The sequence below is a fragment of the Peromyscus californicus genome, unplaced genomic scaffold (assembly GCF_007827085.1).
Source record: "Peromyscus californicus insignis strain IS unplaced genomic scaffold, ASM782708v3 Scaffold_2__1_contigs__length_46816999, whole genome shotgun sequence".
Taxonomy (NCBI): domain Eukaryota; kingdom Metazoa; phylum Chordata; class Mammalia; order Rodentia; family Cricetidae; genus Peromyscus; species Peromyscus californicus.
Window position 1 is genome coordinate 19,072,796 of NW_026294540.1, and position 12,956 is coordinate 19,085,751.

Below are 12,956 nucleotides of genomic sequence, written 5' to 3' on the forward strand. Positions count from 1 at the left end.
CTTCCAATAGACTTAGGCCATAGGGACAGGGATTTGCCACTATAACTGTCCTCATGACATCAAACACTTGAGTCATACCCAGTGACCGCCACGCTGCACAAAGGCTAAGTGATGTACCTCTGCATGAGACAGTTTATAAACTAGACACCCTAATAGAACACAAGGGAGCGAGCGTACCATACTCTGAGTGAGGCTGAGCATGTCTGCATTCTCGGCAGCAAACCCATGCACTACGCTGAGTCAGGGTGACTCCCAGCTGGGTGGAACGGGGTGGGACAATTTGTGGGTGTGGCTAAGAATGGCCCTTTGCTCACTTCTCATTGATTTCTACAGTTCCCACTGGCATCCTTGGACCTGGGCTGACCACAGGTTAACTGAAAACATGGACCTGTGTTGTCTGTGGCTGGCTGTGAGCCAGAGGATGTGACTGCCATCTTTGATGCGGCTTGTCACTGGGCCCCCCTCTCTACCATGCTCAGAGAAGAGTGAGACCTACAGGCACATGGCCTCGGTATGGTGCCCAGGAGAAGCTTAGCCAGGAAGGCATTGGTAGCAGTTCCAGATCACTAGAGCATGAAAGAACTCTGGGCTGGTACCTCAACATCCACGTTGGGAGAGCTTTCCCTCGGGTCATAGTCATAGAGAGCCACCATTCTTCGCGTGGGCACAGAGTGACCCCGGCCACTTCTTCTGCTTCTCTCTGCAAAACCAGAAGATCTAGTCATGAAGATTGCCAAATCAGTGGTGACTCCCCTCAGTGCCCAAAAGGGTGTGCGTAACCTGCTAAATGTCCCTAGCTTGGGAAAAGTGTCTCAGCCTCCAGTGCTTAATGTTTTTTCTAGACTGTTCACCTTCACAGTGACATTCTCTCTTGTGTCTACTATGCCACAGGGGCTCTATGAAGGAGGGGACCTCCTCCCCAGATGAGTCCAAGTGGTCTGAGGCACCAGGTGACTATGGCTTGAGAAAGCCTAGAAGGCACCATGAGGTTCTGACCATTGCTCTGGGAAAAAGCCACAGCTATCCCTTGAATTGAAACTTTCCTTCCTGGAGGGAAGATGGAGGCTCTTAAGGCCCACAAAGCTAAGGAAACTTACAAGGCTCAGAATACTCGGAAGTTTACAGGACTCACAAGGCCCCTCCCCAAGTTTCTAAAGCTGTGAAAAATTGCTAGGGAAGAAGACTTTTGGTGGAGCCACCTGCTAGGTGTGCAGGAGCTTCAGGGGTTGGTTCTGTTCTGGTGAGACATCACATATGCTGGGGGGTGGTGTCTTTGAGTCACCCAGAGTAGCATAGCCAGGTGGCAGCATCGAATCACCAAAGGCAAGGTAAGCACAGTTATCATAATGGATAGCACAGGCAAAACAATGCCTACAATAGCCTGACTTTGGGGACAGCTAATTAATCACTGTGTTTCTTGGAACAAAGTAGATAAGCCTGCCCAGTTTCTGTTTGATCTGTATAAGCAGAGAAACTCTAAAACAAATGAAAGAAAGGCTATATTGGGTCATACTAACAGCATCACAGCCCATCCACCAGTTTCCAGACTTGAGCTAATGACTGATCCAAAGCCCCTTAAAGGGAAGGCAGGTCTCACGAGGAAGGGGCACGTTATGACCAATTTTACAGTCAGCCCTCCTCCCATCCTTCTCCAGAGAGACCTCTGGCCTTTTATTAACGTAACTGTACACCGGGGAGAGGGACCTCAACTAAGGACTTGCCTCTGTCAGACTGTGGGGGCATCTGTTTCGATTGATGATTAAAGTAGGGGTGGGGAACAGCCCTTTGCGGGCGGTGACAACCCTGGGTACTAAGTTGTAAAGAAACCTGGCTGAGCCATCCAGTACATAGCAGTCCGCTATGCTCTGTGCCTCAGGTCATGCCATAACTTCCCTCAATGCTGGCCTGCGGACTGTAAGGTGAAATAAACTCTTTCCTCCCCAAAGCAAAGACTTTTAGCTGCACTTCCTCCATCAGACACGTGGTGTGTGTGTGTGTGTGTGTGTGTGTGTGTGTGTGTGTGTGTGTGTGTGTGTGCGCAACTCCCCGCCTTCCCCCCACCCCCACCCCCACCCCCACCCCATGGACTGCTGCAAAAAGTGTAAGCACAGCAGAGCCTGAGGGACTGCACTCACCTATTTTCTCCACGGGTGTGTTCAGAGGGAGGAAGCCTTGTCTCAGCAGCTGGTCCATCATCTCTTCGTCATCCGCGTGGATCTCGGAGACCATATTGCAGGGAATGAGGCCAAGCCGGGCACAGGTCTCCCCACGGTAGAAGCCATCTGCGTCTTTGTCTCCATATACCTGGAGCCATGGCGGCGGGGGGTAGGGTGGGGTGGGGTGTGGGGGGGGGGTGAGGAGGGTGGGGAAGTAAGCAAAGCATTTTGATAGGCTGGCTCAGCCATACATCAGCTCCACCAATAGCAGAGTCACCTAAAGTCAAAACTGCTCAGAACACACTTTTCAGAGCCCACCCTTCGCCTGTATCAGTCACAGGTCCACTGGCCCCGTGACCATGGCTCCTCGTCTTCTCTCCCCTCCCCTTTGTTGGTCAGACACGGAAACCTGTGCTTTTCAAATTCAGGGTCTGTAAGCATAGGCTCTGATTGCACACGTAGTACACGGGCACACTTAGGCATGCAGGTATGTGTGCATAGGTATGTGCACAATCCCGTCAGGCAGACAGGTGAAGGCAGTGGCCCTTTTCCTAGGTGGAGTAGAGGCCTGTCCTATATTCAAGGCTTTCACAGCCCTGAGCCATCTCCTCCAACAGCCCTTGAGACTAAAGGGCTACTACTGCCCCTGCTTGAACAAGCACCGCCCCATCCCCCTGCCAATCTCTGCCCCTCGCCCCCCCCCATGACACCGCAGCCATCACTACCTTGATGATCTGTCCTTCTTTGAAGGGAAGCTCCTCTTCTGCAGCATCAGGGTTCGGGGACATGGTGAGTGGGTCATAGTCAAACAGTGCCACAAAGATGCGGGCCGGGAGCTCCTCAGCACCAGGGTCGGTTTCCGACTCATCATAGAAGTCTGGAGAAAGGCGATCTCGCCCCGTGTATTCATCTAGAGCATGCAGGGGACAGAGCACAGGGGTCATGTGACACCCTGTGGAATAGCTCAGGGGTGCGTCTGTGGAAAGGACAGCCCTGGGTGCTCATCTTTGTCTGTTTGGGCTCACCATGGGGCCAGAAATCCCCCAGGGGTGGAGTGCTGAAGCAGGTGATAACTTCAGAACAGGACCTCACTCCAAACTAAGCCATACTGTGAGTGGAAGCCATGGTAGCAAGAAGCCTTGAGTCAGTGGGTCTGTCAGCATAGGTGTTTGGTCCCCTCAGAGTGCGGATGTGACCCTCAGGAGATGCTTCCTGGGTCCTCAGCAGAACACAAGGCTAACTATACGTTTATTTACCACTCACTCGCATCTCAGAGTTCAAAATGGCTGACAGTGCTATTCTCCCAGTTCTGAATGTTTAACCAGCGGCAGAAACAACTTCCATGGAAGGGAACTAATGCTTTTTCACTATCTAATTGTGATTTTTTAAAATCCTAATATGTGTGTGTGTGTGTGTGTGTGTGTGTGTGTGTGTGTGTGTGTGTGACTTGATATCATGAGGTGTGTGGTTGTCTAGCTATACCCACACAATGCTCATTGCAGACTCCCCTCATACAGACCTGCCCCCTTAAAATGATGACAAATAGCACCTTTTACACTCCCCACTCAGACACTTTTTAAAGAGGATTTATTTTTAATTATGCATAGGTATGTGCACGTGAGTGCAGGTGCCTCCAAGGCTGGAGGAGCCAGGTCCTCCAGGAGCTGGAGTTACAGGTTGTTGTGAGTTTCCTGATGCAGTTTCTGGGGTCAGACGTCCACTGGAAGAGTAATACATGCTCTTAACTACTGAGCCATCTCTCTAGCCATCTTCCCAACCCTCCTTGGACACTTTAACTGGCTCCAGGGCATTTTCAGTACAGTGCCAATGCTTGGCTGTTCCATAGTTTAGAGAGTTGTGATAAAGAAAGAAAAGTCTGTGTATGTTTGGGACAGGTGAAAGTGTTCTTCAGATACTTTTTCTGTATAGTTGGTCAAATCTGAGAATGCAGAACCTGAGATCCAGAGGCCACTTGTGTACACTTGCACACACATGTACACGGGCATGCATTTCATAGAGAGGGAGACAATAGAACACTGGTTCTCAATCTTCCTAATGCTGTGACCCTTTAATACAGTTCTTCATGTTGTGGTGATCTCCAGCTATGATATTATTTCATTGCTACTTCATAACTGTAATTTTGTTACTGTTATGAATCGTAATGTAAATATCTGATATGCAACCCCGTGAAAGGGTCATTTGACACCCCCACAGGGGTCACCACCCACAAGCTGAGAACTGCTGTAATAGTCTGTGGCCAGGTAACGTCCCGATCCTGTGAGTTGGTCAGAAACTGGAATTGGCAGGAGGAAGAGCGGCTTGGGAGATCAACCTAACCCGACAACTATCTCTAGCCTGTGACTTGGGGGATGACATAGGTGGACAGAGAACACCAAAGAGGTGGCTTCTTTACCCACCAAATAATGATGATTTAAAGATGCACACCCTGCACTAGGAAGGGATCCTCACACTTGGTCATCACCCCACGGTTCCACAGTCGCCATTTCCCAGGCCCCAAATATACGTAATGTTTACCTGTCCCATGTCAGAAAGTCTAAGGGGAAAAGAAGTAAAATATTCCAGGTTTTAAAATGAGGTGAAATTGAGAAACCCCCACACCATACTGCCTCTCGGAAGCCATTTGTACCTTAGGGTACAAACCATTTGTTCTGCTGCCTTCTTGTCCTGGCTTCTGTCCCTTTCTTGTTCATGTATTGCAAACATGCCTCGAGGGCTGGGGAGTTGGCTCAGAGGTTAAGAACACTGGCTGCTTTTGCAGAAGACCTGGGTTCAGTTTCCAGCACCCGGGTTCCCAACAACCTGTAACTCCAGTTCCAGGGGATCTGGCGCCCTCTTCTGGCCTCCGCAGGCACCGCATGTACAAGGAGCGCAGACATAACAAACGCTAAGAATACACATAAAGACAAACCTTAATAAAAACATGGCGTATATGTATGTATGTGCTTATAAATAATATTCAGTAACTCTGAAAACATAAAATACAATAAAACAAAGTTCCCTTTAATTTGTGCTTGGACAAAATCCTCTACAGCCTGACCTGTTAATTTCTTCATTGTGGTTTTGGCAGGCAGGCGTGAGAACTCCCACATTCACTCTTACAGGATGATGTGTGGAACCAGGGGCAGCCGTGAGGCCCCACTTGGGACCTAGCTGGGGTATGCAAGAGGAGCTCCCTGTCATGCCGCCTGGTTGGAGAAGTTTCAGCTGTAGAAACAGCACACGGATGGGAACTTCCGGATGTGACCTAAACCAGCATTTGGTGTCTGTCTGTTCTTTGTGCTTCTCTGGGTTGTGTTATGTGATACCTCTGTGGCTAGCAAGCCTCTGGGGCCAGGAGCTGAGTGTGACCCTAAGGACAGAGGCCTATGGCCAGCTTCCCCTGGACCACCCCATTACATCCTCCGGGATACACAGGAATACCTTCGCTCAGGAACAGCTTACCCACATCATGATACATCTCACCTAAATGTCTGATATTATCTACAGTGTGTAACGTTTTCTTGGCAGGGATGGACTCTCTCTTTTGAAGGGCTGGACTTGGTCCAGTTAGTGTTCAATTTTCAACATGTCCTGTGGTTGCGGGATGTGCCGTTTCCCCCACCCCCAAACCACCAGGAGAATGGGAAACAATGAGAGAGATTCCAAGTTGATTAGTAAGACCGACTCCATTACACTCAGTTGGGTGACGCCATTCATTTTCAAGAAGGTGACACCCTCCCCACCGGCCCAAGCATTCAATGGGTCAGGTCAGTAAGATTAACCTAAAGGCCAAAAATTCCTGAGGAAAAAAAAATTAAGCACAATTAAATGTCTTTGGAAACAGAGAGTGAACTAAGGAACCTGGTGTCATTAGACAGGGGGGGCTAAGGAACCTAAATCATGCAGAACATGGCTTACTTAATACTAGTTTTAGAAATCAGATTATTAATAGCCACCATATTTTACTTAGTTGAGGCTCCACTGTCTATTAAAAATAGACCAAGGAAAATATGATATAAAGACTTCATTACCCCTAGGAAAGAAAAATGGATGCTTTTGGAATAGAGCAGGTTTCTAAAATACTAATTGCTAATGTTTTTTAAATTTTTACCTTGTATTTTATGCTGTGGGATGTTCTGTATGGCAAATATGTTAATAAATAAAACACTGATTGGCCAGTAGCCAGACAGGAAGTATAGGCGGGACTAACAGAGAGGAAAATTAAGGGAACAAGAAGGGAAGGAGGAGACTGCCTGGAGCCGCCGCCAGGACAAGGAAGATGTAAGGTACCAGTAAGCCATGAGCCACGTGGCAAAGTATAGATTAATAGAAATGGGCTAAATATAAGAGTAAGAGCTAGACAATGATAGGCCTGAGCTAATGGCCAAGCAGTTTAAATAATGTAAGCGTCTGTATGTTTATTTTATAAGTGGGTTAAGGGACTGCCAGAGCTTGGCGGGACCTGGAGAGAAAACTCCAGCTACAATTTTATATGCGTGCATGTGCACCATGTGTATGTGGAGACCTGAATAGGGCGACAGATCATCTGGAACTGGAGTTACAGGTGGTTGTGAGCCGCCATGTGGATGCCGGAAAACGAACCCAGGTCTTCTGCAAGAACAACTGCTCTGAACCACTGAGCCATCTCTCCAGACCCTAATTGCTACTATTTTAACACTAAAAGAGAATGAAGGGCCAGATGAACATGTCCTCTGACCTCTGACCCCTGACCCCTGACTGTTAGTCACTGACTCCTTAGCCCACCTGCCTGTGTTCTTCTTGGTGAGTGACAGACCTATCCCATGGATGGTTTCTTCTGAGGTCTTCAACAAGCACTTAGGGCTGTGGTTCCACACATGCGTACACCATGCAAAGTGCTGGGTTTAAATTATGTTTTTCACATGGTTTCTTGGGTATCTATAAGAACTAAGAAGAGGCAAGGCATGGCTCATGCTCTTTCAAGTGTTAGGGTGAAGGATGTGATCTTTGTTCCACAGCGTTACTCTCTTTGGGGCCAGCCACGTGCCTGCAGCCTCCTGTGTTCACCACCTTAAGAATCCAGACAAACCGGCCGGGCGGTGGTGACTCACCCCTTTAATCCCAGCACTCAGGAGGCAGAGCCAGGTGGATCTCTGTGAGTTCCAGGCTAGCCTGGTCTACAGAGAGAGTTCCAGGACAGGCACCAAAACTACACAGAGAAACCCTGTCTCAAAAAAAAAAAAAAATGAATCCAGATAAACCTTGCAGAAGGTTCAATGACAAGGGTCCCAGCCAAGACAGTAAAGGCTGTCCCTGGCTCTTAATGACAAGGGTATCTGACAGGACAGTGCAGCCTGTCCCCAGTGACAAGGACGCCTGACATGTCTGTGAGCATGGAATATCCCTGTCTTTCCTTTTTTCCATCTCTGACTTGCTAGGTGATTAGAATAGAAATCCTGCCCTAACGCCTTACATGACATAGATCTTAGTGACCATAGAAATGTCCATTCCTGCTTATGATGTCTCTGCTTGGAGTGGTGGGGTGGTGATGGGAGTCACAAAGGCCATGTGATATCTCCAGCAGAACTGTGCCCTTTATCTGTCAAACAATAACACCGAGACTGGACAGCCACCTTGGCTAGCAGGGCATGAGCTGAGCCTTGAGTGAGCCAGCCCTGGCTCTCAAGCCTCAGGACAGAAGTCCCACCGACTGGGACAGCCCAGACTCATTTCTGCTTACTTTGTCAAGGTCGGTCAGCCAGGCACTAGGATCGGAGCACAGAGCCCTGCACTGATCTACTATCTTGGGGTCCGCGGTTTCTGGGTCTGGCCACACACTTCTTGCTATCTTCTGGATCACTGAAAACAGGTTTTGGTGGTGGTGGTGGTTGGGTGGGGTTTAGTGGGGTGGTGGTGTTTGGGATCTTTTGGCAGTGTGGGTGTGGGGATCTGAGGCCTCACACTCGACCAGATGGAAATACAACCAGCCAAGGATATCCAACATCCTACGACATCTTTAAGGGTAAAACAGACGCCTCGTGAAGATCGTGGGGCTGCAAAAGCAAATGCTTCCCTGCCACTGCAGAAGGATGAAGCCCAGAAAGGCTTCCTACGGCTGTGTGGCTTCCTCTTGGGGTTGGGGAAAGAACCGTGTTCCAACACTTCTTGCTCACAGTGATTTGAATCCTTTCCAACTTGGGCCACCTTAAGCAGATTTTCTTCCTCTCTGACATGGCGAACCTGGTATTGTCTCCAGCCAGTCCTGCTTAGTGTCTCTGCTGTGGTGTGTGTGCATGCAGGCATGCATGCGTGCGTGCATGCCTGTGTATGTGTGTGTGTGTGTGTGTGTGTGTGTGTGTGCGTGCATGCCTGTGTATGTGTGTGTGTGTGTATGTGTGTGTGTGTGTGTGTATGTGTGTGTGTGTATTCACAAAAGCCTGGTTTATTTGGCTCCTCCCCTTCCCTGTTGCCTCATGAACACCACTTCTTAGAACTCTTGTCCGTATGATTCCATGCCAGGGGCAGCTGTTGCCCCGACCTGCAACCACCCTTAGCATGAGTTGGTGACAATCACCAAATGACAGCATTGGGCACCACTGGCAGAATCCCAAATGGTTTGTGAGAGAAGGAAGCCCAGCTGTCATGCAGTGGGTGGAGGTAATGGAACTGGGATGGATGGTGAGGCACAGGGGCAGCGGGGGATGGGGCACTGATCTTGGGGACACTTCCAGCTTCCAAGTGTTCCCAAGACCTGCACCAATGTGGCCTATGCACACAGATGACTCGACTTACCTGGAGCTCATGTGGAATATTTAGGGTATATAATCAACTCAATCTCTCTCTCTCTCTCTCTCTCTCTCTCTCTCTCTCTCTCTCTCTCTCTCCCTCCCTCCCTCCCTCCCTCCCTCTCTCTCTCCCTCTCTCTCTCCCTCCCTCCCTCCCTCCCTCTCTCCCTCCCTCCTTTCAGAAAATTCCTAAAGCACATCTCTTGAGTATGTCTGAGTGTGGGTCCAGAAAGGATTTAGCAGGAAGGAAGAACTGTGTCCTCCATGTGGGAATCTGGGAGGCACCATCCCAGGGGCTGGGGTTGATGGAGTAGGGGCAGGAAGGATAAAGCCAGGAGACACAGTATTTTGTCCTTTCTCTCTCTCCTCCTCCTCTCCCCACTCTCTCTGGGTCTCCCCCCCCACACACACACACACAATGGTGGCTGTCACGAGGTGAGCCACTCCCCTCCACTCCCCTCCCCAACAACGGTGGCTATCACGAGGTGAGCCCCTCTCCTCCCGCACCATCCCTGCCATGATGGATCGAACCCTGACATGTGAGTCCTGTTGTCCTTTATCTCTTCAGTTATTTTTCTCAGACATTTGTCACGGGGACCAAAGTCCTTATGTGTGACCCCTACATTGTTTTTAATTCAGGTGGTGGACAGAAAGTGAATGATACGGATCAGGCCACTAACCAATGGATGGAGCCATCGTCGGCCGGTGCCTCTGAGGACCTCCGCCACCGTGAGGATACCTTCGGCTCACGTGATCCATCCGGTCTCCTCGCCCCATCAAAGCGGAGTTTCCTAAAATCTAGACCCAAAAGAATCCCGTGGTTAGGTCTGGCCGGCCTTGGAAAGGAAAGGAGGAGTTAAAGCCAAATCAATCCGGATTGGAAGCAAAAGCACTAAAGGCAACTAAACGTAGCTTTTAACTGAAAGGTTAGCTGAGTGACCCGGGGGAGAAGCCAGCTGGGCCCAGGACCCTGCTTTTTACATCAGGGTCGCTTCTGGACACACCGCAGTGGGGCTGGTAGTAAAAATGGGTCATAGGAGGAAGCTTTTGGTAGATGCTATTGCTCCTGAAGGTCAATCTTCTGAAGCAAACTGACTATGATTTACAGTTTAGGCGCCATTGCAGATAAGTCTTCTGGTTTTGTTATCCCACCCCCAAATGTGACACTAGCGGAGATCCACTGCCATAGTTCCCAAAGTCCATCACAGACAGAAGGGGTATGGTGGGTTCCGGACACTCAGAGGGCAGTGTCTGCATGCTATCAGCTTTGATCATGCTCCGTGGTTAACCTGGGCCTGAACAGACCTCCTGTCTAGAGATGTCTACCTCTCATTTGGACTAGGAGTCAGAACTGACTGAAAGGAAGCAGATCACAAGGAATCAGGCTGGTGGAGGCCATTCCCAGGACACAGGAGCCAAGGTGTCTGAGCCGATAGCCATGGGTGAGACTGGGCGGACACCATGGGGTACAGGCAGTGCCTGGCGTGGACACATCCCAGAGTGAGCAGCTCAGAAGGAGGCTTGCCGCCATGCTGGTGGCCCACCTGTGTGCCCAAGGACAGTGAGCACAGCAGGGGGCAGACGTTGTAGAAAGGATACAATTACAGAGCTGTATGAAGCCTTGGATGAACCCTTGCTGTGTGGTAGACACAGAGAGGGAAAAAAGACTGGGGGGTGAGTAAGACCTTAGAAACAATTTATAAAAAAAATGAGTTTCTTCCCTGGTTATTCTCCATATTTTTAGACAGTTATAGATGAAAGCCAAAAGGAAAAAGAAAAACTTAAAAAGCCAAAACAACAAGGACAAAAAGCCTTTGATCATACCAGCATCCTCCTTGAGTCCCTAAGGATCATTTTGTGTGTGTGTGTGGAGGGGGTGAGGGGAGGGATGTGTGTTTCCCGAGTTCTAGATATGCAGCAGTTCAGCTAACCCTTAATTAAAACTTAGATTCAGTTGTCCTTTAAGTAAAGCAGCCGTAACCATCGCTGATTCTGTGGGGGGAGAGTGTCAACTCCAAAGCAAGAAACCCTTCGGGATGGTCAAGCAACTGGGAAGCAAATGGGACTGAAGAAATCAAAAAAAATGCGGGGAGAACCAAAGAGAAGAGCGGCCCAGAGAGTCCCCGGATGCACTCCGCAACCCGAACCAAAGGCAAAACCAACAAAAGAATGAGCTCGGATTGGTTTGGCAAGCGCGCGCGCAGGGGAGGATGGTTACTTGACACACCAAAGGGCCGTCTGCCACTCGGGGAGGAGGCTGTGCAAGCCGCTCAGCTGCCCTACTGTCGGGCATGGCTGGGCTTTTCCTCCAGACACCCCGAAAATCTTCGTGGTCGCTGGCCTCGTCCCAGCCATCCCTCCTGGGCACGGGCCTCTCCGGGCTGAGCTGGGGGTCATCGCTCCTGATGACGTCACTGGGGTCCACCTGCTCCCCAAAGTCCTCTTCGATGCTGCTCTGTCGGGTCAGCGTCCGCCTCCGGGCCAGTAGGGGCCTCGGGCTTCTCCTACAGGGACAGTGACCAGGGCCTGGACTGCATTTGATGGAGGTGCTCCTGAAACTAAATCGAGACTCTTCCTCCTCACTGCCACAGTCCAAACCACTGTCCGGGCTCCTGGTGGCCGAGCGGCTGAACCGACAACCTCTGTCTTCCAGAAAGAGATCCTCCATATGGATGCCCGGGCCCCTGTGCTCTGCAGGGAGCCAGGATCCCTGTAGGACTGGATGTCCCCAACAGGACCGCGCTGGCCCACGCTGCATGGCCAACAAGGCCCTGGCTCTGGAGGACCCCATGCCCTGCCTGAGCAGCGGCTCGCCATGCTCCGTGTCCTCCTCAGCTACCTCAGGGATACTGAACAGTCTCTTACTGCGGTGGGGCTGTTGGGGGAACTCGGGCTGCTCCAGGAAAGCACCTTCCAAGCTCCTAGCCTTATGGCATTCCTTGGGGACAGCATGTGTGAGAGAGCGGTGTATGACCAGACATGAGGCGGTAGAGGAAGAAGAGAAAACACACACAGAATTAGTCTTGGCAGGGAGGCAGGGGGGCAGCATGAGGCAGCCTTTGCTCATGGGGACCTTCGGCATGCCTGCTGGGGCTCTGGGATGGAGCAAATGGGCCACGTGGTGGGTGCCGAGCAGGAGGTGAGGGGCAGCACACAGATGAGCCAGCGGGACGTCAGGAGCAGACGCCATGCGGGTGAGCCAGAGGGAGAAAGGGTGGACCAGAAGGGAGAGCACAATGCTCCCAGGCCCTTTCCTGCTCCTATGCTGATGAGTTACCCAGAGTAGTGGAGGAATTTGTCTGCCACTGTGGCTGATTCCCTGCAGCCTGGGGACAGCTGCCATTGAGTGTCCAGCGTAGCTGGAGGTGGCCCCACAGTGTCCCTGTCCAGTCCTGTGGACTGCTCCCTTCCCAGCATTGGCACCCCAGCCATCCACCTTTCCCTTAGCTAAAGCAATAGCCAGATTCCTTTAAAGCACACCTGTGTTCTGATGAACGTTGCCTTAACAGACCCAGTGCCTACTTGGTACCTACAAAGGACCAAGATCTTCTGCCTCTGCACCTGAGATTTATTTATTTATTTATCACACCTGGCCCATCTGGTCTCAGCACCTGGCCCAGAGCTGACCACTCTTGAGGTTACTACGCCAACCCTCCTGCATTCCGGCTTTAGCCAACGTCTCCATGTGCACCATTCCCTGCCAGCTCCAGCCATCAGCCTCTGTCTCTTTCCGAGAAGCATCTTTTGGTGCCAACCCCTGCCTGCTCTATACTCTCCTTTGGGGAGATTTGACTGATTCGAGGAAAGCTGCTCTCATCCCCTGCTGAAATCTGGGGGGTGCATCTTATGATGGGTGCTCGTGATGGCCTTGCCAGCTGCCCTCGCCGGTCTGTGGACACCTCGGACCACGTGGGAAGGTTGTTTCCTCCTATTACCGTCTACTGCATGCATCTGACACTGCCCACGAGTGGGTGGGCCCCGGATCTACTAACTCATGGATCTTTCTCCTTTATCGCGCCACATTCAAGGATGTTTG

At 50.8% G+C, this 12,956-nt stretch overlaps 1 protein-coding gene across 15 annotated transcripts in view; it reads right to left on the reverse strand.

Annotated features, from left to right (window-relative positions):
- The window catches only part of Rimbp2 (RIMS binding protein 2), a 191,720-nt gene that overhangs the window by 12,232 nt on the left and 166,532 nt on the right, over positions 1 to 12,956 (reverse strand). For 12 of the 15 annotated variants that reach the window (XM_052755503.1, XM_052755506.1, XM_052755505.1 and 9 more), the window contains 5 exons: positions 11,148 to 11,858; positions 9,601 to 9,718; positions 2,882 to 3,066; positions 2,136 to 2,304; positions 597 to 700 (listed from right to left, as the gene is read on the reverse strand). In XM_052755503.1, the coding sequence (XP_052611463.1) occupies positions 597 to 700; positions 2,136 to 2,304; positions 2,882 to 3,066; positions 9,601 to 9,718; positions 11,148 to 11,858 (1,287 nt within the window). The remainder of the gene's footprint in view (positions 1 to 596; positions 701 to 2,135; positions 2,305 to 2,881; positions 3,067 to 9,600; positions 9,719 to 11,147; positions 11,859 to 12,956) is intronic. The other 3 variants (XM_052755516.1, XM_052755519.1, XM_052755517.1) reach the window with 1 other exon arrangement.